At 49.2% G+C, this 26582-nt stretch overlaps 2 protein-coding genes across 2 annotated transcripts; both read left to right on the top strand.

The window, feature by feature from the left end:
• Window positions 1-10104: 10104 nt before the first annotated feature.
• LOC115297546 (mucin-12-like) lies at window positions 10105-17341 on the top strand. Its single transcript, XM_029945735.1, is given in 3 exon segments — window positions 10105-10156; window positions 12122-17066; window positions 17068-17341. Coding segments are annotated over 3 exon segments (5271 nt in total).
• Window positions 17342-17356: 15 nt separating this feature from the next.
• On the top strand, window positions 17357-25980 carry MUC12 (mucin 12, cell surface associated). Its single transcript, XM_029945734.1, has 10 exons — window positions 17357-17525; window positions 17988-18115; window positions 18450-18514; window positions 21431-21582; window positions 21895-21969; window positions 22091-22253; window positions 22947-23108; window positions 23697-23773; window positions 25393-25481; window positions 25656-25980. The coding sequence occupies exons 1-10, from the start codon at window positions 17357-17359 to the stop codon at window positions 25695-25697; spliced, it is 1122 nt and encodes a 373-aa protein (XP_029801594.1). The 3' UTR covers window positions 25698-25980.
• The last annotated feature ends 602 nt before the right edge of the window (window positions 25981-26582 follow it).

Here is a 26582-nt window from a genome sequence, read left to right as displayed (position 1 = left end):
AGGATATTTGGCAGGGCCTGGGAACACCGGTTTCCCCCAGCAAGCAAGGAAGGGGTCTACGGGCTGCCCTCAGGGCCATGAATTCTCTCCTAGAGATCAGGGCTCATTTTCTAAGGGAGTAGGTGGGGTGGGGGGCTTTAGATCAGCAGCAGGTGGGGGCCTGTAGGGTTTGTCCTCTGTGCCCTTCCCCCCTTGACATAGGAAGGTCAGGGCTGGGTCAGGGGGGTGGGAGGCCCAGGCTAGGTCAGCTGCCATTTGCACTGGTGGGTAAATCTGGGTGTCCCCAAAGACCTTGAGCTTCCCCAAGCCTGGTGGCAGACACACTCATGCCAGGGCCTGCCATGCTTTGTCTTGGGCCCTTTCGTTCCCACTACTGTGGGTAGTTGGACTGGAGCTGAGGGTACTTGGGGCTGACAGAATGAGGTTCTTTGGGTGGTGGTCCCAGGCCCAACGAGGAAAGGCATTGGAAATTTGGAAAGGGCCAGCTTGAGGTGGATGATGGGGAAGGAAGGCTAGAAGAAAGAGGGGCTTCTCAGGGGTGGAGTACAGTGTCCTTCACTCAGCATGGCCTGTGTCACTCCTCCCTCCATAGTTACCCTCTCCCTGGCATTTCTTGGCCCCCGCCCCTGGGTAACCGTCATACACTCTTCGCACGCCTCTGGCTTCCGGTCCCTCCCTCTCGTCCTGCCCCACCCATGACTCTGGCTTCCACTGGAGAGACCCTGGCTGTGGGCGGTCAGCTTCCCTGGAGTTAGAGGGGAGGTTTGACAGGCTGCCCTTTGGCCAACTCCCTGTGGTCACTACACACCGTCCGCCCAGCCCCATCACCGCACCCCTACTCTGGGCCAGGCGCTGAGTTTCCCGAAGCCAAAGGTCTCCGGGGTCCTTTATAAAGCTGGTCCCTCCCTGGGAGCTCTCATTTCTTGGTCCCTCCTGATGAGGGAAGACCCTGCATCCAAGGCTTCATCGGGAAATGCTGGTGATCTGGATCCTGACACTGGGTCTCTGGCTCTGGGTACCTGCCCCAGCAGCACCGGGTGAGTGAGACCTGGGCTGGTACTCCCTGGGGGGCCAATGCACGCTGGCCTCAGGCCAGGCTCAGGTGGCTGGCTTCCGCCTTTTCCTTCACTCCCTTTGCAGGGGACGGAGCTGTCTAAGAGCTGGACACTCAGGCTGTGACCTCATCCTACCTTTGGGAGTGCTAACGGGGTCACCCTGGAGATGGTGCGGGTCCAGAGCAAGGGGCATGGACTGTGTTGTTTAGTTGATGACCTATACCAAGCTCCTGGCCCAGAGGCTGAGAGGGGGCTGGCATCCCCCAGCCTCCCCTCTCCAGCCTTTTCCCCTGGGGGAACGGGGACTTTTTCTTCACCTAGACGGTGGCCTTGCCTGCCTTTATCCTGTGGGTTACATTTGCCCAACAGGCAGGGTCTTTCCAAAGAAACACTGCCAGCCCTGGGGGAGGGAAGGATGCAGCATCCAGCAGCTTCTTCCTTGTGTGGGGAGAGCTCAGGGGAGCCTGGGAAAGCCCCTCTAGCTAGAAATGGCTGGAGGGCTGAGGGGGAGACACAGGCTCTGGGGTCCTTGTTGAGCCTGTTGTAGCCCTTTCTCTGGGAAGAAACTGATTTCAAGCTGATTTCCTGTGAGGTTCCATAGCAGACTTTCTGATGCCCCCACCCCAGAGACCAGGAGGAACCAGAGGGAAGGGGTGGGCAGGACAGACGGTGGGGTGAAGAGTGCTGGGGGAGTGAGCCCCAGGCTCCAGGTAGAAGAGGGGGCTTTTGAGTTGAAGGCCCTGTAGGGTTGTGGGGAGGGGTGGCGAATGGGCAGAGGGAGATGGGGAAGAGAGTCTTTGGTGCCCTGTAGGGCAGCAGTGAGGTAAGCCACGCAGGGAGTTCTGAGGCTCCCCTCAAGAACACGGGCCCTTAGGTGCCAACTCAGCCCATCACCATGCCCTCACGTACCTGCTTCTCCCCTGCCCAGACACATTCGGGGCCCAGAAGCACAGCCTGGGAGTTCTGATGGGAAAGGATGAAAGGCTGGGAGTGTGAACTTTGTGGATTTCAGGGCACTAAGAAAGTACATTAATTATAGCTATATTAGCTTTTTAAAAATGTGTATTTTAAAAACGTGTATTTGTTTTTGAGAGACAGAGAGAGAGAGACAGAGTGTGAGCAGAGGAGGGGCAGAGAGGGAGACACAGAATCTGAAGCAGGCTCCAGGCTCTGAGCTCTCAGCACAGAGCCTGATGCAGGGGTCGAACCCACAAACCGCCAGATCATGACCTGAGCTGAAGGCGGATGCTTACCCTACTGAGCCACTTAGGTGCCCCTATATTAGCTTTTAAAAAATGTTTATTTATTTATTTTGAGAGAGAGCCCCCCCCTCCCCCAAGCGAGCAGGGCACAGAGAGAAGGAGAGAGAGAATCCCAAGCAGGCTCCGTGTTGTCAGTGCGGAGGCTGACACTGGCCTCAACCCCATGAATCATGAGATCATGGCTGAGCTGAAATCAAGAATCAGACGCTTAGCCAGCTGAGCCACCCAGGCGTCCCATAGATATATTAGCATTAAGGTAAAATCCAGAGAATAGGAAGCTATGAGTGGGGTCACCCTTAGAAGGGTCCCTTCCTGTCCCTGCTCCCCAGGCAGAGCCCGGGTCTCTCTGGTCAGGCCTTTGGAGGAGAAAGGTGGCAGTGATGATGACAATGGAAGGATCCAACAGTCAGCAGGTACGATGTCTCTGTGCACCTTGCGGTGAGTTAGAGATAATCAGTACAAGCAGAGACCCCTTTTCCTAAGGCGCTCTATATTGTGTGGAAAAGATAACACTGATTAAGTGCAGAGAGCTGTCAGGAGTGGAGAGATCAGGCAAATAGAGCCATTCCAGAAGACTCCAGAAGGTCTGATAATACCCAGAGCCCCCTACCCCCACCCCTACTCCTTGCCTCCCACCCACAGAGGGCTGTGCTATTCACAAAGTCATTTCACAACAGGTAACTCATATCATATCTCTCTCACAAGGAAGATTGTGAAAGGAAGTGAAGGCAGACAGTGATTGAGGCTCAGAGAGGGTGAGTGATATATCTGGGGCCACACAGCAAATTATGCCACCCATTTGACAGAAAGTTTGTACTGCTCTGTCCCTGCACTGGAGGACCTCAGTCCTCTGGAACCCTCGCCCTTGCCCCATCCCTCACTTGTATTCTGAGCGGGGTTCAGATGTCAGGTCAGACTCTGGCTGGCACTTATAGTTTTCTTTCTTTCTTTTTCTTTATTTTGGGGAGAGCACAAACCAGGGAGGGGCAGAGAGAGGGAGACAGAGGATTGGAAGTGGACTCTGCACTGACAGGCTGACAGCAGTGACCCTGAGGTGGGGCTCGAACTCATGAACCACAAGATTGTGACCTGAGCTGAAGTCAGACACTCAACTAGTTGAGCCACTCAGGCGCCCATATCATTTCTTTCTAATCTGCCCTCTCCTCTGGGTTCTCCAATTCACTGTGAGGACTGATGAGGTTTTGGACAAGCAAACAGTAGGGAGAAGGAATGTGAACCTGAGAAGGTAGGAAAAACACGGGGGCAGAACTGTGCAGGGGATGTGTGTGTAGGAATGTCCCAAAGGTGAGGGGGCGTGTGCTGGTGGGCATGGTGGGGAAAGTGAGGGAGCATACCTAGGTGACCAAGGCATTCAAGCCTGATAGAAGCTTTTATTTTTTAAGTTTATTTATTTTTTTAAAATGTTTTTTATTTATTTTTGAGACAGAGAGAGACAGAGCATGAGAGGGGGAGGGGCAGAGAGAGAAGGAGACAGAACCAGAAGCAGGCTCCAGGCTCTGAACTAGCTGTCAGCACAGAGCCTGACATGGGGCTCGAACCCACAAACGTGAGATCTGTCCTGAGCCAAAGCCGGAGGCTTAACTGACTGAGCCACCCAGGTGCCCCTATATTTTAAGTTTAAAAAAAATTTTTTTAAATTTATATTTGAGAGAAAGAGAGAGAGACAGTGTGAGCAGGGGAGGGTCAGAGAGAGGGGGAGACACAGAATCTGAAGACAGGCTCCAGGCTCTGAGCTAGCTGTCAGCACAGAGCCTGATTCAGGGCTCGAACCCATGAACCGTGAGATCATGACCTGAGCCGAAGTCGGATGCTTAACTGACTGAGCCACCCAGGCACCCCTGATAGAAGCTTTTAGACACCAGAGGACCTCTGTGGACTGAGCAGGAGTGGGTGGCCTGTCAGGGAAGACCACCACGCCTGGCAGGGCTCCAGCTGGGAGCCCAACTTTGGCTGATGATGGGCTGTGGGGGGCCCCAGGATAGACTGTCCGAGAGGCAGGATCCTCTGGTGCTTGACAGTGGTCTGTCTGGCAATCCTGTTGCATTTGAGGGGACCATGGAGCTTCTGGGTGTAGTTGTCCTAAAGGCCCGGAGCTCGGGGGAGGGTGTGAATAGGGCACAGTATTGAATTCTCCATTCTCCATGGGCTATAGGGGCCACAGAGACCGGACAATGCTGTGAATCGACATGAGGATTGGAAGCCTGTGTCCTGTTTTGTGTACATGAAGTTCTAAAGTGTTCACGGGAAGGGGGGCGGAGGGGAGTTTCTCGGGCTGGCCAGGGGACAGGGCAGAAGTATCTGTCCTGAAGGGGCTGGGGCTGGGGCCTGAGGGGTCAGAGCTCTGTGACCTAGAAAGATGAAGGAGGAAGTAGAAGCGCCCAAGAACAAAATCGAAGCTGACAACGGATTTGTTCACAATAGACAAAGGGACAACCTTTGAAACTTGTGTAGTGTAAATTTAGAGCAATTAAAAGGAAGTGCTGTTTTACCTGGAAGGTAATAAACTTACTCACTGAGCAAACACAGGAGGCATGGCTCTGCCTGGGCAGCTACGGGGTTGTCTGGACGAGGCAGGATGAATAAGCCAGTTTACAGTCATGTTTATTAGACGGTGCTATGGAAACAGCACAGAGAGGACTGCCACCCAAGCCCCGTGGTGCTGGAGCTCAGAGAGGGGCTGTGACCGAGGAACGCTGGTGGGGGTCTCAGAGGCAGCTTCTATCTGGGGGCCAATCTCGGAGGCCGCATGGAGAGGTGGCATTGAATTTGGTAGCTATTGAGCAGTAGGACCAGAAGGAAGCATTAACACTCCTAGGCCTTAGATAAATTCAGAATTGACAAAGGCATACCTAACTATGGAGAGAATTGGAGTATGGATACAAAAATTCCTTGGGGTATGTCATATTGGGAGGCCGCACTGAGCATGGAGCCTGTGCATTATATTAATAGCCAAAGTTTCTGATGTTCACTGATGGTTCGTTATGTGCTAGACACCGTTCTAGATGCACGCAGAAATCTCTTGAATTCTTCTGACATCACTAGGACGAAGGTGCTCGTACTGATTTCTGTTTTATCCATGAGGAACTGGGGTGCAGAGATGTTTAATAACTCGTTCAAGGTTTCCTATCCGTCATGTGGAGGAGCCAGCATTGGAACCCCAAGCCATTTGGCTCCACAGCCCACATTTCTTACCACTTGCTCTAACTGGGGATGCCCATGCATGAAGATTTCCCAGATATACTGTCACATCACTGTAAACTGGGCGGCTTCAAGCACCAGCGATTTATTCTCTCATGGTTCTGGAAGCCAGAAGTCCAAAATAAGGTAGCTTCAGGGCCTGGTCCCTCCAAAGGCTCCAGAGAAGGATCCTGTCTTGCCTCCTCCAGTTTCTGGTGGCTCCTGGTGTTCTTGGCTCTGGTGGCATAACTCTGATCTCTGCCTCTGTCTTCAGGTGACCTTCTTCCCTGTGTGTGTACAGTCTTCTTCTCCCTTCTCTTCTAAGGATATGGGTATTTGGATTTAGGGTCAGCTTACAATCCAGGATGATCCAATCCTGAGATCCTTAACTTGATCACATCTGCAAAGACCTTCTTTCCAAATTAAGTCACATTCCCAGGGGGGTTCTGGGGTTAGGACTGCCACATACCTTTTGGGGCAATGGGGGACACAATTCAATCTGTTACACCATGCTCCCACAACAACCAGAGCAACTGCTCTGTCCTCAGGGAGGCTGTGGACAGGGGGTACGGTGGCACCTCCAGCTGGTGCTAGAAAGCCGGGTAGGTGCAGCAAGGAAGGGAGAGAGCGAGGGTGGCCTTGCCTGGCCTTAGTGTTGCTGCCACTCTGCCAGTGGGAATGGCCTTGCCAAAAAGGAGACAGGCCCAAACCACTGAGCTCATGCATGGGAGGGCTGAAAGTGCTTCTGGAGCTGGGTGGACAAAGCACATTCCAGTGGCCTCCATACTACTTCTCTTGTAGAATATTCTAGAGCAAGCAGTGTGGTCAGGGCAGGCATCATTCATCTCCATTTTCCAAGGGGAAATGGAGTTCAAAGAGGGTAACTGCACGAGGTCCTGCAACTGTGTAGTGGCTGATCCTGGAGGTACTCATGGGCCTCGCTCACACCCCCGCTTTCAAGGCTGCTCCTGTGGACCCCATCGGCTGAGTCCACCACAGGCACAAATGTATTTTGGTGGCAGGAGGAAACAGTCTCACATCTCAATGGTGGTCTTCAGACTTGCTTTCTAGGGCTTTTTCCCAAGAAGTCCACCAAATAAAAGACTTGGCCAGCCACCTGGCTGCCTTACTCCACTGCTTATCTTTTTAAGAAAATCTAAATACATGTAATGTGAAGAAGAAATAAAAACTATCAACAGGCCAGGAAAGTAGCAAATTTTGCTTGTTTGGTAGGAGAGCTAGGGTCTTTGATGGTGAGTGTGACTGCAACACAGGCAAGTATAGTTGACCCTTGAACAACACAGGGATTAGGGGCACTGACCACCATATAGTCAACAATCTACACGTTACTCTTGACTCTCCCAAATGTAACTACTCATAGCCTTACTGTTGACCAGAACCCTTATCGATAACATAAACAGTCAATTGACACATATTTTGGGTGTTATGTGTATTATATACCACATTTCTACGATAAAGTGAGCTAGAGAAAATAAAGTGTTATATTAAGAAAATCATAAGAGAAAAGACATTTACAGTGCTGTCCTGTAAAAGATCCGTGTGCAAATGGACCCACATGGTTCAAATCTGTGCTATTCAAGGGTCAGCTATGGATCATTTTTGCTTAGCATTTTGATGATGAGAATATGGGGAATCCCAGCTTGGGAATCATTAACTATGAGTGACTTTTCTGCATTTTCCAAGGTGTTGGATACATCTAACCTTTCATTTTTATGGCATATGTTTTAAATATGATAACATGGATGCATATTTGTTGTATATCATTGAGAAAACATAGGCAAACAAAAGGAAGAAAATTTTGCTGAACCTTACCACTCAGAGAAACATTGTGAGCATTTTCGTCTATTTCTGAGTATGTGTTTAGGTTTATTCTATTGGCAGTGTGTGATTTAATGGCCATCAATATTCCATTCTTTTTTATATAAAAATTTAATTTTTTTTTATTTTTGAGAGAGAGACACACACAGATTGTGAGTGGGGAAGGAGCAGAGAGAGAGGGAGACACAACATCTGAATCACGTTCCAGGCTCTGAGCTGTCAGCACAGAGCCTGACACGGGGCTTGAACTCACAAACTGTGAGATCATGACCTGAACTGAAGTCAGGTGCTTAATGAACTGAACCACACAGGCGCATCTCAATATTCTATTCTGTGGAAGATTATAGTCCTCCAACCAGTCTCTTATTCCTCTATTCTTGGACACTTTTAGCCTATTTTTCATTATAATAAATAATGATGTAATAAACATTCTTGTAAGAAAACTTTAAAAATCTGCATCAAGTTACTTTATTTTATTTTTTAAGGAAGTTATCCTCTCTCTCTCTCTTTTAAGTTTATTTATTTATTTTGAGAGAGAGAGAGAGAAAGTGTGGGTGGAGAGAGGAGGGAGGGAGAGAGAGACAGAGAGAGAGAATCCCAAGCAGGCTCTGCCCTGTCGGCTCCAAGTCTGACGTGGGGATAAGGGGTTTGAATTCATGAACTGTGTGATCATGACCTGAGTTGAAGTCAGATGCTTAACCTACTGAGCCACCCAGGCACCCAACGTTACTTTATTTTAGAATCAACATCTAGAAATGAATCCATTAAGAATGGTACAAATCTGCCGATAGTCCCTGGTGCCTATTTTCAAATTATTCTTTGTCAGCACCTGAGTGGCTCCGTCAGTTGAGTGTCCAACTCTTGATTTCAGCTCAGGTCATAATCCCATGGTTGTGGGATTAAGCCCTTGTTGGGCTCCACCCTGAGCATGGAGCCTGCTTGGGATCCTCTCTCTCTCTCTTTCCTTCTGCCCCTCCCCACTGTCTAAAAAAAAAAAAAAGTCCTTTGGAAGTATAACACCAAGTGAAGTCCACAGACATCCAACACCTGCTATCATTATCATTTACTATCGCAATTAAATGGGGGGGTCCAATTTGATGCGTAAACATAAACAGCATCTTGCTTTGTCTTCAATTTCTTTGGTGACTGGTAAAGTTTATTTACTTTTTTCTTCTTGTAGGTTGTTTGACCATTTGAAATTCTTTCTTTGGAGAATGGTTGTGATTTTCCTTTGTCTAGCTTCCTAGGGTAATATCTCTGACCTTGGAGGTTGCCTTTGGGAAGGACAACTTCACCTGCTCTGCCACATCCTTTGGGGGCACCATTGCCACCAGAATCCTGGGCTGGGAGGGATCTGATGGTCTTCACCTAGGGGACTGTTTCCTTGTCCCTCCCAGGAGTGAGTGAAGGCCTTGAGCACCGAGGGGGTTGCCCACCAAGAGGTGAGAGGTGCAGTAGAGCCTATACCTTGGGGATCCCTCGTAGACAGTGAACAGGAAGAGGAGGAGCAAGGAAAAGGATAATTAGGGTGAAGTGATGTCTTAGAACCTGAAGGATACGAGAGATTCCAGAAGGTGGGAGAGCAGCTAGGTGAGATGGACAGCGATTCAGGCACTCAGAGCTCATCAGTGTGCCCTGAGAGGCAGCTGTAGTAGAGATGTGGATGTTTTAAGGACAGATTGAATGGCAACTAATGGTAAATGGTATGAATCCAGGAATAAAGATGAAAGACAGTAGTATGTCCAAAGTCCATTTCAATGAGTGTCCTGGCTTTTGTTGGGGTCCTTGGGGGGCCTCCATGTCCCTGTCATGGCCTCACCAATCTCTGTGCCTCTACCCTTGTTGCCCCCTTCACTCTAGGGCTCTCTTCTTCTAAGGTACGGGTGGGACCATGGCCTTTTTGCTGGATATTGTTCACTCACTGCTGCTCAGCCAAGTCCAGAGGGAGCCTCATCTCTGCTTCACAAGCCCTTCCTCTGCCCCACCTCTCTCTCTTGGATGCTATCCTACTAGCTGGGTGAACTTGGAGAGAATTTAACCTTTGGAACTCTAGTTAATGTGTGAGACAGAAATAGTAATGCCTTCCTCACAGGATAGCATTATATAACATTAAAACATTAGGAAAAAGAGTCCAGTGGACTTTCCAGTAATCATTCACTGATTTACTTCAGAAGTGCTCATTGAACACCCGCTGTGGGTCAAACTGAACAGGACAGAAGTGTTCTCTGTGACTGAGGAGACTCTGCTATGGGTGGGAGTGAGGGTCAGAGGGTTGTGTAGGCAGTTCCCTACACAACCACCAAGTTCCAATTGTGTTAAGGCTAGTATGGGACTCTGATAGGTGGCCAATAAATGCCAGCCCTCCCCACCCCTATTCATTCCTTGTGATTCAGTTAGAGACACGATCATAAACTGCCTTTATGTGTCTTGTTTGACTTGTCACAATAAACAACAGTCTATTTTATAACTTAAAAAGTCCGGTAAATTTATAATGCCTAAATACATGAAACTCTTAAAGAAGGGGAATATAGCAGCCCAGATATTACTTTCTTTTTGAAGTCTTTCTTGATAAGAAAGGCAGAGGGGCTGTTCCCTCCCTCCTAACACCTCCTGCCATGGTCGCTTCCACCTCCATTATATGTGGACCTCTACTACCCCCACATTACCTTTGAGGGCCAGGACCCCAGCCTTCACTGATTGGCTGGCTACACTCAGAAGGGCTGGTTGGCTGGCTACCCCCAGTGCCCAACATGGTTCTAGTGGTCACAAGGAACTGCTCCTTGGGAGAGAGCCTGGACAAGGGTGGGGCAGAGCTGAAAAGTGGCTTTCCCATGGGCACACAAGGCAGAGAGGCTGAAGACTACAATAGCCTCAACGTTAGATATAAAGGGGGCTTCAGAGGGGCGAGTGGAGGAGGTACCCTCAGAGGCCAGGAGGCCAATGGCCAGGGGTCAAGGGAAGGATGAGAGGAAAGAGAAAGTGGCTGTGAGGTCCTATAGCCATGCCTGGCTTTACTCTGAGCCTTGCCACCCTCTGCTTTGTGTTGACCAGAGCCCTTGAGTACTGTCTCTCTCTGATTCTCCTTATATCCATGACTCAAGGATGCCCCCACCTTGGCAGCCTCCCCAGCTCAGGCTCTCTGCTCCCAACATGCTGAATTAGGCAAAGCCTAACTTACAGGCAAGGGGATTGGGCAAAACAAACATATCTATTGACTTAAAAATAGCCAAGCAATCTTTTCAATCCTTTCTCATTAATGTCAAATTCCAAAAGCTTAGCCATTATTAGACCTTTGACCTGAACTCATCCACCAGTGACCTGATAGTGTTGTTCCTGAAATGGTGGTCTGCAAAACCAAGGATGTGAATGACCCATCATGACTAATTGTCCACTCTCCACTTACCCTGGTTTCCAGTCCTTGTCCAGCTCCTGACCTCTCCCGGTAACAGGGAGTGAAAATAGGGTATCTGGAATAGCAGAGGGTGGCTCTTCCCTGAAGGTCTCCATGGTCCTTTTTGCTAGTGACAAAGGCCCATCCTCACAAGAGGTGAGAAAGACACAGCTCCAAGGCATCTTCAGGGAAGGAGGAGGAACTGACAGGAGGGACAAAAGGCTGCTTGGACTGACTTTTCGAGGAAGTCTCCTTATACCATCCTATAGAATTCCTAATACTCCCTAACTTTATGGCACTATTGTCACAAAGATTTTTTCCATATTTGATCCTATTAATTGCATAGGCAGGACAAAGAGGAGCCATGATTATAGTCCCACCTTAAATAGGAGAATAGAGTCCTACAGGTGTAATCACATGTTCTAAGTGGTGAAGAGATGTCAGAATAAGATCTCCAGTCTGAGGGTGCATTCCTAGCACTCTCTTACTATTAGACAACTGTAGTTTGTTGCATGGGCTGTGGGACCAGGTAGGAAGAGTAGCTCACCTGGGCCACAGGGTGGCCAGGTAAAAGTGGCAGAGTGGCTAGCCCTTGAGTAAGTGTGTCTGGAGAGAAGGGACAGGCAGGGAGTGAATTATCCATGGTAATGTGCTTAACTCTCTTATGCCTCCTGGGTCTGTGAGAACTGTTAGGATAGAGTGTGTGTAGGGGGTCTTACATGTAAGAGATGGGGAAGAGAGACTTGTCAGACTAAGTATCAGCCAAGTGACTTAAGGTGACTGACTATGTGGTTTGCAAATCATAGAATGGGAGAAGCAAAAGGAATGTGCATGGGGCATTTGTGTGAGTAGAGTTGTCCTTTCAAATTGATGTCAGAGTTCCCAACTAAATCAGCGTGTCCCAGAGTGCTTAGGAGAGAATGTGTAGCCAATTTGGGGCAGAATATATGTATTTATGGAGGGTCAACAGGTTTGTCAAAATCCACAACCATACAAGTAATAATCCAAGTCATAAACCACAATCAACATCCAAAACCTTATCGAGTGACACCTTGGCCCTCTAGACAAACTAGTATATTTCAGAAGAGACAAAAGTTCTAGATAACCTTTGGTAAGGTATCCAAATATATGGGTTCCCCCTGATACTTCTTATAAGTTGGCCTTCAGCATCACAGGTTGACGAGCTATCCGGAACAGACTGTCACTAAACTCATTGACAAATTCACAACCAGAGCATCATCTATATATTTCTCAACCCACAGAGTCCTCAACCACCAACTCTCCCAGCAATGCATCCACAACGTATTCCAATTACATTTCTACCCTTTCAGCCACATCTGCTTCTGTGGAATCCACTGTCACTGCCGCTGTTTCAGAGTCATCAAATTCTACAGTCTCAACTAAGATTACAAGTTCTTCTAATTCCTTGAACCCCAGTGGAATTTCTCCCAAAACTGTGAGCAGCGGTCACAGCTTGACAACTTTAACTAACTACACAAGAACCTCTTATTGGTCCAAGTCTGCAGTTTTCTCAGACAGCACCATTACCAAAGATGATGGGCTTTCTGCTTCCACATCAAGGAATGATGAATCCATTACTACCAATGCTGATCACCAACAAACAACCACATTCTTTGCTGGGGGGTCCACGTTCTATACCTCCCCATCAGAGCTGTCCACACCAACATTTTCTACCACTCACACCTCCTACAGCCCAGATAATGCAAGTCCTGCCTCCCCATCCAGTCCCAGTGAGACCTCTGCCTCCACTGTGGTCACTGAAGGAACAGACCCCACTCTCACAGGTGAGACAACTGTCCACACCTCTGTGCCAGATTCATCTGAGCCTACAGTATCACCTGAGGTCTCTCATGCCACAGGCACTGGGAGTTCTGTAGTTCCATGGAGTCCTGGAGAGGCATCCACCAGCCGTGCTGTCTCAGGATCCACTGCCACTGGTGTCACCCAGATATCCACAGACCACAGCACCATGTCCGGTTCCTCTGATCCTACAGACTCTTCTCTAACCACTTTTACCCAGGGCGATGGAAGTCCTGCATCCACCTCAAGTCCCAGTGATGTCTTTTCTACTTCTAGTGGTTTTGGCCTAACCACCATGTCCTTTCCAGTGGCATCCACAGTCTCCATGGGAGTCTCTGATTCATCAGCTCCTACATTTCCACTAGACACCTCTCATACCACTGACAAGGCAAGTCCTTCATCCCCTCTGAGTACAGGTCAATCACCCACTGGCACTCAGGTCTCTGGACAAACAGCCATGACTTTCACTCAAGAGTCAAGCGCCTCCACACACATTTCAGATTTACCAACACCATCGGCTTCTTCTGAAACGTCCTATACCAAGGATGATGGAGTTGCCACATCCCCTTCAAGTCCTGACCAGCTGTCTTCCACCCCTGGGATTTCAGGAGAGGCAACCACAGGCCTGACTGAAGTGCCCTCTGTCGATACAGACACACCTAATGGGTCCGAACCCACCAGTACCTCTGACAGCACAGTTACCAAAAAGGATGGAAGTTCTGCTTCCACAGCAGGGTTTGATGAATCATTTACCACTCCTGGTGGTGGTCCAAACACAGGCACATCCTTCCCTCCAGGATCCCCTTCCTACACCACCACCTCAGATGTGTCTGCCCCAACAGTTTTGACTTGTTCTTCCTACAACACGGAGAAGACAAGTGCTGCTTCCCAGTCAAGCCCTAGTGATGAATTTACCACCAGTGTGCTCTCTGAACAGTCAGCCACGACACTCACAGGGAAACCAATAGTCCACACCATTTCTGATTTTTCTGAGTCAACAGCTTCTTCTGACAGCTCCCAAATCACCAACACTGGCAGTTCTGCAGCCCCATCAAGGCCCGGAGAATTCTCTACCAGCCCAGTTGTCTCAGGACCGACTGCAGCTACAGTCACCCATCAGTCCACAGAGCGCAGCACTGTGTCTGATTCTCCTCAATCTCCAGACTCATCAGCAACCACATATACCAAGGATAATGAAAGTCGTGTGTCTACATCAGGTCCCACTGAATCTTTAACTACTTCTGTTTCCAGACCATCATCCTCACAGACTGCTATGGAGTCAACTGTCTCTGGAAGCACCTTGGAGTCATCAGAATACACAACATCTTCCTCTAATACAGGTTCTTCAACTCCTTCAGGCCATGATGGATTTTACACCACTTCTCTGACCACTGGACACAGCACTACAACTTTTACTGGATTGCCCACTGTCTTTACAACTATGCCTGATTTTTCCAAAACGATCGTTTCTTCTGAAACCTCTTATACCAAGGATGCTGAAAGTGCAGTGTCTTCTTTCAGTCCTTCCCAGCTATCCAGCACACTCTCTGTCTCAGCACACACAACGACAATCCTGATGGAGGGATCTAGCATGGTTACAGGTACCCCTCACTCATCAAAACCTACAGTTGTCTCAGACAGCACCGTTACCAAAGATGATGGACTTTCTGCTTCCACATCAAGGACTGCTGATTCCTTTACTACAAATGCTGATCATGGACAAACAGCCACATCCTTTGTTGTGGATTCTACTTTCTCTACTTCCCCCTCAGAGCTATCCACAACATCTTCTACCCACTCTTCCTATCTTACAGATTCTGTTAAAACCACAAATTCATTAACACCCATCTTTACCAATGATGATGGAAGTACTGGATCAACATTGAGCTCTATCGAATCATTTACCAGTTCTCACAGTGATGTACAAATGACGGTGTCTTTTACTATGGAATCCTCAGTCTCCACAACTGACTCCAATATGTCAAATCCTACAGTTTCCCTCAGTACCTTCCTGACTACTGACAAAGGAAGTTCTTCACCTCCTTTTGGTCCTAGTGTATCCTCTACATCCAGTCAGTTATCTGGACCAACAGCCACAACAGTCTCCTTTACAGAAGAGAGAACTCTCTACACACACATTTCTGATATATCTACACCAACCAGTTCCTCTGAGACCACCTCTGTCCGCGATGAAGGAAGTTCTACATCCTTCTCAAGTTCTAACATATCGTCTACCACCCCTGCTGTCACAGCACAGACAATCACAGGCGTCACAGTGAAATCCACTCTCTATACAAGCACCCCTCATTTATCCAAATCTACAGATACTTTGGAGACTATTGTTACCAAAGACAATGGTATTTCTTCTTCCTCATTAAATCTCATTGAATCTGCTACCACTTCTGGTAGTGACGCACACTCAAGCACATCTTTTCCTCAAGGATCCACCTTCTATACAATCACCTCAGAGCTGCCCACACCATTATTTTCTACCCATCATTCTTACAGCACCGACAATGCAAGTCCTGCTTCTCCATCAATCCCCAGTGAACTCTCTACTCCCACTATGATCTCTGAACAAACTACTACAACTCTCGCAGAGGAGCCAACAATCCATGCCACCATTTCAGAATCATCTGAATCAACAGTTTCTTTCTATAGCCCCCATCCCACAGGCACTGGGAGTTCTGTTACCCCGTGGAGTCTTGGAGAGGCATCCACTAATCCAGTTGCCTCAGGAACAACTGTCAGTACAGTCCCCTTGAAACCCACAGGGCATAGCACCATCTCTGATTTTTCTCAACCCACATATTCATCTGCAACCACTTTCACCAAAGAGGATAGAAGTTCTATGTCCACATCAATACCCAGAGAATCTTTTACCACCTCTGGTGGTGATGCACAAACAACGTTTCATCCAAGATCCACATTCTATACAATAACCTCAAAGGTGTTCACACCAACACTTTCTTCCCCCTCTCCCTACAGCACAGACGAGGCAAGTCCTGCTTCCCCATCAAGCCCCAGTGACCTCTCTAACCCAACTGTACTCTCTGAACAAACCACCATGACTCTTACAGAGGAGCCAACTCTCTACACCAGTAGTTCTGATTCCCAATCTACTGTTTCCTCTGAAACCTCTTTTACCAGATTTGAAGGAAGTTCCTCTTCAGGCTCTGGTCAGCTCTCTATCACCACAGGCGTCTCACAACAGACATCTTCACGCCTAAGTGATGGGTCTACTGCCTATACACGCATCCCTGATTTGTCCAAAACTACTGTAACCTCAGACACCACTCTTTCTAAAGAGAACACTAGTTTTGCTGCTACTTCAAGTTCAGGTGAAACTTTTCCCACTACAGCTGGATATGAAAAAACACCCGCATCCTTTACTATGGAATCAACTGTCTCCACAATCCTCTCAGATTTGTCAAATCCAACAGTTCCACGTGATACCTTCTATACTACTGAGAATACAAGTCCTTCTTACCCATCTGGTCCTGGTGAATTAATTTCCACTGCTCCAGTCTCTGGGCAAACACCCATATCTTTTACTGAAGAATCCACCACCCACACAACCATATCTGATTTGTCCTACTCCACTGGTTCAGTGGTTACTTCCTCTACCACTGTCAGTGGAAGTTTTATTTCCACATCAAGCCCTGGTGAATTATCCACTACTACTTTGGTCTCTGGAAAAACAACAACAATTTTCATGGAAAAGCCAACCTTCTACACAGTTTCTGATTTGCTTAGTTCTACAGTTTCTGTTGACACCTCTCCTACCACTCATAGTGGGGGTCCTGCAGCCTCATCAGGTTCTGGCTCATTACCTTCCACTACCATCACAACCATCACTGAGGAATCCAGTGTCTTCACCACTGCCACTTATTCTTCCAACACAATGGATTCATCGGATGCCCCCAATACCACTGAAGATCCTAGTGCATTATCTTCATCAAGCCCCATCCATTCCTCTTCACCCCCAGCCTCTGGACAAATGCCCACCACCTTGGGTGAGAATTCCACTCTTTTCATCACCAGCAGTGAGTCTGCCAAACCAACGATTTCTACTTCAATCCCCTCTGCCACAAACAGCTCTAGTCCTGCATCCCCATCAGCTCTCACTCTTTCTTCTACAACTAGAGCCATCTCCAGACCAACAGCCACCACCCTCAGAGGAGAATCTACTGTTTTCCAAAGCAGCACAGGGTCACCAAACAGAACAATATCATCTGACACCTCCCAAACCACAGCTACTCATGCTTCTTCTTCAGCCTCAGCTATCACTGGCTTGTCCTTAAGGCCAGTCTCCGGCTCCTCTTCAGCCATTACAGTTTCCTCTGGTTTTTATCCTCTGTCCTCCACCTCACACGGCTCTACCCATGCTCCCGTTACTGGGTTCAGTACCTCTTCAACTCTCCATCCACGGTTCACTAGCACCCACAGAACTGTGAGGACGACCCAGTCTTCAGCTATTACACCAAGTAAGTATTTTTTTGTCACTCTGTGAACCTCTCTTGTCCATTTTCTCTCATCAACTAATCAGTTTTGACCTCTTTGTGGTATTGTTCCATCCTTTCTGGGCCTTACTGTTGTCAAAGCATGTCATCCACATGGATGGATGTTGTCTTTTCTTTGTAGGGCTCTTGCTTTCTTTGTTCATCTTCTTTCATATCTTGTTTCCATCTTCCCCATTGTCCCTCCTCATTGACCTCCTGGGGCTTGAGGTGGTGGCAGAGGGTCTCATTTTCCTCTTTCAGTGCAATGCCTAAATGATGGGACCTGGAATGGCAGCCAGTATTTTTTGTCCCTTGGGCTTCCATGGTGACTGCTATGAATTCTATCCCTTCACAGGCCAGTGCCAGAATGGGACCATTTGGAATGGAAAGGAGTGTGTCTGTGCCCAAGGCTTCTTTGGTTACCAGTGCACGTCACTTGTGGATTCCTTCTTCCTAGGTAATGAACTTTTCTGAGACCTTCAGATTATCCCCATACTCCTTAACCACTTAAATAGGAGGACAACACTGAAAGGATTATCTGTTGCCACTACTTCATTGTGTAGGTAGAGGAGAAAATATGACCTTTGCCTAGGCCCAAATGCAGGTAGGACATGAGCCTTTTGACTCCTCCCAGGTTCTTTTCACTGGCTCATTTGCACCTCTCGCCAGGATTTTTCTATCCCAACCCTTTCTGGAGTCTTCCACTTAGATTTGTCTGGGTCATGATCCTGGCCACTAGCTCCTTGTGGTGTTCAGAGACAAGGGCCAAAAATTTCAGTAACTCCTACTTGCCTGTTGAATTTCCATCCACTCTCCTTTCCACTTTCTCTGCCTCCATGAGACCAGGAGGAGGAGATTAATCTCAGAAGACATTACTGAGAGGTTGCTGTCTCATGCATAATGTGATCTGTTCCCACAGAAATCCCGGAAAAAGTCAATGCCACTTTAGGTGTGACAGTGAAGGTGACTAACTGGAATTTCACAAAAGATCTGAATAACATTTCCTCCCCAGAATACTGGAATTTCACTCAACTATTCAAGAGTCAGGTAAGTGTAGGGAAATTCCAGATTCTCCAAAGTGGATGTCCAGTGTCACTGGGGATACAGGGGCTCATTCTGACTGACTTTGGAGTTTCTCAGCTCATAGATCCCTTCAGTTTCCCAAGTCCTGAGAGGGGGTTCTCTGAGAGCCCCTTCCTTGAGCACCACCTCACTCACATCCTGGAGGAGGGAGCATCCTTATACTTTACCTTCCTTCTTCCTATGGGCTAATACATGGGTTTTTTGTGGGAAGGGAGCCCTGGGGCTGCCTCTGAGACAGGGAACAAGGGCTTCTGCATGCCCCAGACATGTATGAACTCAGCTGCCTCATTTCTTTCAGATGGATAAAGTTTACATGAGCAAAGACTTTCCCCAGTATAGAGGCGTGATCATTAAGAGACTGCTGTGAGTATGTGAGGGGTGCAGGAACCCCCTTCTCTCTGCTCTCTTGTCTTTTCCTGTCTTGAAGGAGTATCAGTACCCTGCTGGACCAGAGGGATCCCCAACCCACAGGCAACACCAGAAGGCTCTGAGCCATTCATTTATTCATTCATTCATCCTTTATCTATTCAAAAACTTGTATGGAAAGCCTACCCTGTGCTAGTCAGGGAATGCATTAGTCCTGGTCTTCATGGAGCAAAGAGTGGCAGAACACAGAAAAATGACTGTGCAATCTAGTTAGAGTTAATGGTAAGAGACACACAGGGTGCAATGGGAGAGGTCTCAAATGCAAACTGGGTAAGATGGAGGGAAATCTTTCTGGAATAAGTGACAGCTAAGCTGAAGCTTAAAGCATGAAGAGGAATGAGCCAGGTAAAGGGAATTGATGATGAGGAAACCAGAGGTGAGAGAGAGGAGGGCAGATTCTAGGAACATAAAGAATAGTTGCTGCTTAAGGGCAAAGGGGTCATGGTGGGAGAGGAGGTGGACAGATGACCCATACCAAGTTGCTTAGTCTTTACGTATCAGCAGTTTTGGCCCATGTGAGAAAACATCTGACTGGCACTACAGACAGCTTAATTTAGCTGCAAGACTGAGAATGGGTGGACAGGGGATGGAAACTATAGTGGCCTGGACCAGAGAGGTAACAATGCAGAAGAAAAATAGTCCAGCGTGAAAGATCTTTAAGAAACAGGACCAGCAGATCATGAGGATTTGATGGATGTTTGAAGAGAAGGAGGAATAACACCAGATTTCTGGGCTATTGGGAATGTGGGGTGCCCTTTGATAAGATGAGGAAGGTAGGGATGAGGAGGATGGGAAAGAAGATGAAGAGTGGCTGTGTGGAGTCTCAAGTGCCTGACCCAGACACATTGAATTGTTGAGTAATGGAACAGTGTGTGGTGGTCTGTAGCAGAGACTCTGGTGTTGGTTTCTTGGACAGAAGCTCTTAGAATCCCTGGAAGTAAGTCAGATGGCCTGGAAATGGTAACAACACAAGTGTGAACATTTCCCAGGAAAGAAGCATGGGAAGCACCAGCATCTAAGGGATAGACAGGAGAAGCAGAGCCCCCAAAGGACAGTGGAAGGAAGTAGACAGAAGGGAAGGTGGGCAGGGAGCCTGGAAGGTGTCTTGTTCCAGCAAGGAAAGAAGGAGATCCATACTGTCAAATGCCCATGGGGTTCCATGACTCAGCATCCTCTACCCCACCTTGATCCCCCTGCCCAGTACCAGTGCTTGTTTCCATCTCCATTTTGGCACAAGGTTTTCTTGGTTTAAGTACTCCTGGGTCCTGCTCCAGACTTCTCTGTCACAATGTCTGTGACTGGTGACAAACCTTGTCTCAAGATCTTTTAGTGACCCATTGGCCATCTAACAAGGAGCTTCTGGGTTGGAATCTTATATTTTTAAAGTGACCTCATGTTTCTTCATTTCTAAAAGCATGCTTTTTTGGTTTCCAAAATAAAATCCAACAACTTCCATTAAAAATTTTTATTTTATTTTATTACTGTTTTTATTTATTTTAGAGAGAGGCAGCATGAACAGGGGAACGTCAGAGAGAGGGGGAGACAGGCTAAAGGCTCTGAGCTAGCTGTCAGCACAGAGCCTGATGCGGGGCTTGAACCCATGAACCGTGAGATCATGACCTAGGCCAAAGTCAGACGCTTAACCAACTGAGCCACTCAGGCGCCCCTAAAAAATTTTAAAGTATTTTTTTATTGTGGTGAAATATCCATAACATAAAGTTTGCCATTAACCGTTAAATTAAGCATGTTAAGAGTATGGTTTAGTGTCATTAAGTACATTCACATTGTTGTACAACCAACATCATGGGCCATCTCAAAAACTTTTCCATCTTCCCAAACTAAAACTCTGAACCCTTTATTTTATTTTTTTTAAAGTTTATTTATTTATTTTGAGGAGGGCAGAGAGAGAGAGAGAATGAGAGAGAGAATGAGAGAGAATCCCAAGCTAGCATTGTGCTCTCAGCTTGGGGCTCCATCCCACAAACCAAACCATGAGATCATGACCTGAGCCAAACTCAAGAGCCAGAGGCCCAACTTACTGAGCCACTCAGGCACCCAACTCTGTGCCTTTTAAACAATAACTCTCAACGCCCCCTCATCTCACCTCAGACAACCCCCATTTTACTTTCTGTCTCTATGAATTGGATTACTCTAGGGACTTCATATTAGTATTCATGTAAATACTCATATGGTATTTGTCCTTTTGTGACTGGCTATTTCACTTAGCACAATGTCCTCAAGGTTCATCCACATTGTAGCAGGTGTCAAAATTTTCTTCTTTTGTAAGACTGAATAACATTTCATTTTACTGTGTACCACATTTTGTTTATCCATTCATCCATCAATGGACATTTACTTAGGTTGCTTCTTGTTAGCTCTAGTGAATAATGCTGCTACAAACATGGGTATATGAATATAACTTCAAATCCTTGCTTTTAATTTTTGGGGGATAAATACCCAGAAGTGGAATTGCTGGGTCATATGGTAATTCTATTTTTAATTTTTTGAGGAGCTGCCATACTGTTTTCCACAAAGGCTACACAATTTGACTCTCCCACCAACAATACACAAGGGTTCAATTCTACCATGTTTTCACCCAAGAGCTTCCACTTTTAAGAATGAATTTCACCCAATGGCATTTATTGTGATCACTGATATTTTGGGATCTTAGATCATTTTACTCTGCAGCTTCCCTCTAGGATGTTAACCTTTGGAGGGAAGAGTCTCTACTCTGTCCTGCCTCTGGGTCACATAGCTAATTGTTTTTCATCACCCCTATGGCTTTGTGGGGCCCACTTTCTGGGAGGGTGGGTGACACAGGATGACTGATGAATCACTAACTCCTGGTTCTAGCAATGGCAGTGTCGTGGTGGAACATGATGTCTTCATGGAAGCAAACTACACTTCTGAGTTTGAAAAACTGTTTGCAAACCTCTCTAAAATCATAAAGGTCAAAATTATGAATGAGACCAAAAGGCTACCTGGTGATTCTGAAGAGTGCAAAGGTATGCCCTCCTAAAACCCCTTGACCTTGGTGGGGAAAACATAGGGAGATCTCAGCTTCCTCTCCTTCCATATCTCTTCTCCTTTCTGGAACTCCAGAGATCTCCCTATAGGGATCCAGAAGGCAGGCCCCATTTTCCCAGACTCTGAAATGCCCCTGACATCTTCTTCCAGTCTCAGGCTCAAATTGTCACCGCCCCTAATGCCCCCATCTGATGTTGCTTAAGGGCCCCACTGCATTTAGGGATGGGCCACAACCATACTAGGGTAGAGGGCAGTGTTTCTGTTTTGTTCTTTTCCACCATGCTTAACAGCCTTCTCGCAGCTGTGCTTCAATGAGGAAGCCACCATCGTGAGCGAGAAGGTGACATTGGGCTTTGACCTGAAGGGTAAGTGTCTCTGCAGAGTGGTAGGTATTGGGGTGGGGGGCAGAGTGTGAGCAGTAAATGTGAGGGCTGGTGGCACTTTAAACCAGGCTGTCCACTCTCCACTGCCCCCCCCACCCCCCAGAACAATGCACTAGGAAGGCTGCAAAGGACTATGCTCAGTTCTACTTCGTGGATGAGCTGGATGGGAAGCTGGCCTGTGTGACCAATTGCACCTCAGGGACGAAGTCACAACTGAACTGTAATGAGGGAAAATGCCAGCTGCACCGAAGTGGTCCCCGCTGCCTGTGAGTGTCCAGCCTCTCTAAAGTCAGTGCCCAATCTCTCTAGTGGTAGGGCCACACCCCCCACCATAGTAATGGGGTAGGAGCAGGGGAGGGGAGGATGAAGAGGGAGTTGGGCACAGTCACAAGACATGTCCTTCCCCACCCATTTCTCTTCCTTCTACCCAGGTGTCCCTTCACCCCTCCACCCCCACCAGAGGAGGAGGTGGGCATTCCAGGACTGAGCAAGCCCCATCCTGGGAAAGTTCTAGTCACCAATTCCCAAATCTGTATCTATAGACCTCTAGCTCTCTCTTTCATTTTCTCTTCAATATCCCAGCCACAGTGCCATTATATCACCTCTAGGTATATATAGGTGGGGCACTAAGTTCAGGAGAGCATAAATTAAAGCATCAAGTATAAATATGGTGACAAGCCAGTCAAGGGGCCTGTTAGAGATTAGATGGGTGGACATCATGTGTCTGGGATGAGGCATCCAAAACTCAGATTCTGAATCCTGTTCTGCAATACTGAATCCTCACCTCCTCTCTGCCCCTTAGTCTTGGGAAGGCTCCTAAAATGGGTCCCTCCTAACCAGTGCCTGCCCTTCCTTGGGGGGAGATCCATTTCCTATGCTTTGGCACTGATTTCTTTTCTTTTGCGAGACTGGGTGTGAGGGATGTTGGTGGACTGGCTTGAGCTTGTGTGTGTCCCCAGATGCCCAACCTCGGACACGCACTGGTACTGGGGAGAGAGGTGTGCGTTGAGCACCAGCAAGAGCCTGGTGTACGGGAGCGTGGGGGCCGTGGGAGCAGTGCTGGTGGTCATGGTGGTGGTCCTGACCGTCTTGTTTGGCCGATCCCAGAGAAAACTGCACAGGTGAGCTTTTGGAGCCGGGCCCGGGGAAAGAGGATCACAAGACCCCAAGGCTCTCCTCCTTCCCCTCAGCATTTGGAAGCCTGCTGGAGACCCAGCCCCACTCAGCTCTGGTTAATAGCACAGGGCAGCCCACTGATCCGGTCTGATCTGTTTGGCAGAGAGATGTGACCAAACACTTGTGTCCTGAAATTGGATTATGTAATGATATTACCTCGTGTTATCACTTTGGCTGTCACAGAGCACCACTGGGGATGAGCTGTCCAGCATCGTTTTCCCAGCTGTAAAATGGGGGTAAATCTACCTGAGAAGGTTGAGGAGCAATGGGGCACAGCACCTCCAGCAGCCGAGGGAGTTGGTCTAATTCTAGTCCAGTGCTCCCATCTCACAGATAATGGAAATCCCTTGGAAGGGGGGAGGGGGGGGCAGGCTGTGGTGACATTTTGTTTTCTGCCACCACATTGGGGGCAGGCCCCTCCCTGACCCAGGGCTTGGCTGTGACAACACTTTCCAGATGCCAAAGGTCAGGGTCCTCTAGGCTCCCTCCTCCACCTCCCTGCTGCCAGCTGCTCAGGGCATTTCTGTTGGCAGGCAAGAATACAATATGTCTCAAGAGTGGCAAGAAGAAGATATTCCTGGCAGCTTCCGGAACACAGGCATCTGGGAAGGTACTTCTCACCAGAGACAAGGGTGGGGGCAAAGCCGGTGGGTGGAGAAAGGCCGAGAAGTCATCGCAGCCAGATACAGTGTGGCTGTGGATGCTCTGTGGGTCCTGCCAGCTGGTTTTTTATGTGCTGCGCCCTCAGGCTCAGCCAGCTTCTCTGCAGCAGCCCCCCCCATCCTGAGACCCCATGGGGTCCTTGCCAACTCTTGTCTTCTCTCTGCTCCTCCCCATGCCCATCCTTTCCCTCCCCCATGCCTTTGCAAGTACTGCACCACTGTCTGGAAGGTTCCCCTCACTGGGGGCTCTGCAAGCCCAATCCCACTCTGTCTCCAAGATCTGGTTCAAACGCTGCCCCTCCATGGAGCTTCCCATGGGAGCTCTTCTGATTCCCAGCTGCCATGGAAAACCGCCATGTCCCGTGGTCCACGGAGATGAAGGATCTCCCTGCCCCTGGTCAAGTCCTTCCCTCCCAGTTTCTCCTGACAGACACTGTGGAGGGGCTACAGGGATGGCAGAGAGCCGGATCCTGTCCCCAGAGACCACCCCCTGTGAGAGCCTCAGATGCACTCACAGTTAGTGGGAGAGCGTGGCGGTGCCCAGGGCTCCAGGGGCACAGAAATCTGCCCGGGCCAGCCAGGGCAGGGCAGGATCAGAAAAGGCTGCAGAGGGGCTGTCATCTGAGCCAGCCTGCAGGCTAGGGCAGTGCTGCGAGCTGGTGCGTAAGTCCTGTGCTTCCTGCTTCCGGGAACACAGATCCCACGGAGGTCGTGGAGATCTCTGTGGGCCGCAATGGAGGGACCCACTGGAGGGGCTTTTAAGGGAGGGGGGCCAGATATGCATTTCAAGCAGCTCACTCAGGAGGAATTGAAGGGGGCATCTTTAAAGTGGGGAAACCAAGGTAATGGCTCTGCTGTGATGCAGGTGAAGGGTGATGAGGCTGAGGTGGGACAGGGGGTTGGGAGGAGTGGATAGCAGAAATAATTTAGATGCCAGTGCGCTGGGCCAGGCTTGTTGCTCACAGGCTGGAGAAGGAAGCAGGCCCGGATGAGGGGACGGGCGCTGCCTGGTTGGGGGAGAGGCAGCAGGTAGGGACACACTGAGTACCGGGGCCGGTGGATGGGGGTACAGAGGCCCCACCAGCGCTGGTCTGTCTGAAGCCTGGGGAGAGGTCTCAGTCAGTGGGCAGCTGGGAGGCATCAGGAAGAATGCAGGTGTGGAAGAGAGCAGAGTGAGGGGCAGGGTCCTTGGGATGACCTTGAAGGAGACAGAGAGAAGAGTGGTTGTGGAAGTGCCTGGAGAGCCTGGAGCCCGTGGCTTGGAGGCCGAGGAGGGGGTGGTGTGCAGGACTGGGGAAATGGCAGCTGAAAACATGTCCACTTCAAGAGAAGATTCTGGGCACTGCTGGTTTCTGCCTGCTGTGGTTCCCGTGGCTGTGAGGCAGTGTGTGCCGGTGACCCTCGAGCAGTGCCTTCCTCCTGTTCCAATCTCACCCAAGTCACCCTTGAGCCTGCCCGTGGCCATGACTTTTGACCCCCAGGCGTGTAAAGGGGCTGTGTTTCTCCCGTGTCTTCCTGTCACACAGGGCCAACCCCCCAAGCTCACTTTCAGCCCCTCTTTCTGCAGATGAGAATCTGAAGGAGGACAGATTTGCCCTTGAAAACGTCTACAGCCACTTCCATCCGTCCCTGGAGAACGTTGACCCTACTGCAGAGGTGACTCAGGGGCCCGTCCCCAGCCAGGAGCTATTCCCTTCCCCCCAGCCCTGCCCCCAGCACCCTGGGGCTGCCTGGGGAGGGTGGGCACCCTTGATCTAGAGGCAGGTATTTCCACTAGGTATGGCCACTGCCGAAGGCCCCTGGGCCTCACTTCTTTTTTCCCACCCCCAGCTCCACATCCAGAGGCCCAGGGTCATGACAACTACTCAGTGAGTAAGACGGAGGCTCCCACCGCTCATCCAGATTTGGACAAGACAGTGGCAGACAGAGAGCCCACGACAGCACTTCTCCCCACCTCCCCTGTTGGTCAAAAGGAAACTGACGTCAGGGCCTGAGGTGGTCAGCTCAGAACTGGTGGGTTTGGTCCGGGCCCTGCTGTGAGCCCCACTCTGCTTCCTCGCTCTCCATCCAGGAGCCCAAGGGCTGCCCAGACATCCTGACATCTTTGTTTTCTCCAGCGACTCCCCACTCTGGAATTTCCCTCCCAATAAAAGAACTAGGCTTAAACTAGAGAACTGTGAGTGATTTCTTTCCCTCCCCCGCGGGGGCCTGGAGTTCCAGGGAGCCCTTCTTGGAGAGAGCACTCCTCCCAGGATTAGGTGCCAAATCTGGACATGCGACACCCAGCACTCTCAGCCCCTTCTTGTGACCACATGGAGAACGTGGAGCACGGAGCCCCTTGCCTGCTGTGGGCCAGGGCAGGATCAGGCCTGCCTCTGCCTGAGGTCACTGTGGCAGACGAGCCTTGGGTCAGACCTTGGGGGCCTCAGGTCCAGGGAGTGATGGGTGAGAGCCCACAAAAGGCGAAGGAGTGAGGATTTGATTCTGTTGACCCTGGCGTAGAGCAAGGTCACTCTGGATGGCCAGGGAAGCTTCTGCTCACCTGTGAGCTCACAGATAGATCTCAGGGCCCACAGATCAGAGAATGCAGCCATCCTGGAGCTGGGCACTGGCCTAGGTGTGGCCAGGACTTGCACCCCATGTCCTGGGTGGGGGGCACGAGGGCCAGTAATGAGAGCTTGAGAAGAAGAGAGGGGGAGTCTCCTTACCCAGGGGCTGGAGGGGATTGACCGGTGCCCCTCTCCTCTCCAGGGGTAG

Source organism: Suricata suricatta, chromosome 8, assembly GCF_006229205.1.
Source record: "Suricata suricatta isolate VVHF042 chromosome 8, meerkat_22Aug2017_6uvM2_HiC, whole genome shotgun sequence".
Taxonomy (NCBI): domain Eukaryota; kingdom Metazoa; phylum Chordata; class Mammalia; order Carnivora; family Herpestidae; genus Suricata; species Suricata suricatta.
This window is presented reverse-complemented; position numbering and strand designations above follow the sequence as displayed.

Excerpts from the sequence above, each read along its gene's own strand:
- MUC12 (XM_029945734.1), top strand. The coding sequence starts at position 17,357 with ATGGCAGCCAGTATTTTTTGTCCCTTGGGCTTCCATGGTGACTGCTAT. Across the intron at positions 17,526-17,987 it reads TGTGGATTCCTTCTTCCTAG|AAATCCCGGAAAAAGTCAAT; the intron begins GTAATGAACTTT and ends CTGTTCCCACAG. Across the intron at positions 21,583-21,894 it reads TGATTCTGAAGAGTGCAAAG|CCTTCTCGCAGCTGTGCTTC; the intron begins GTATGCCCTCCT and ends CATGCTTAACAG.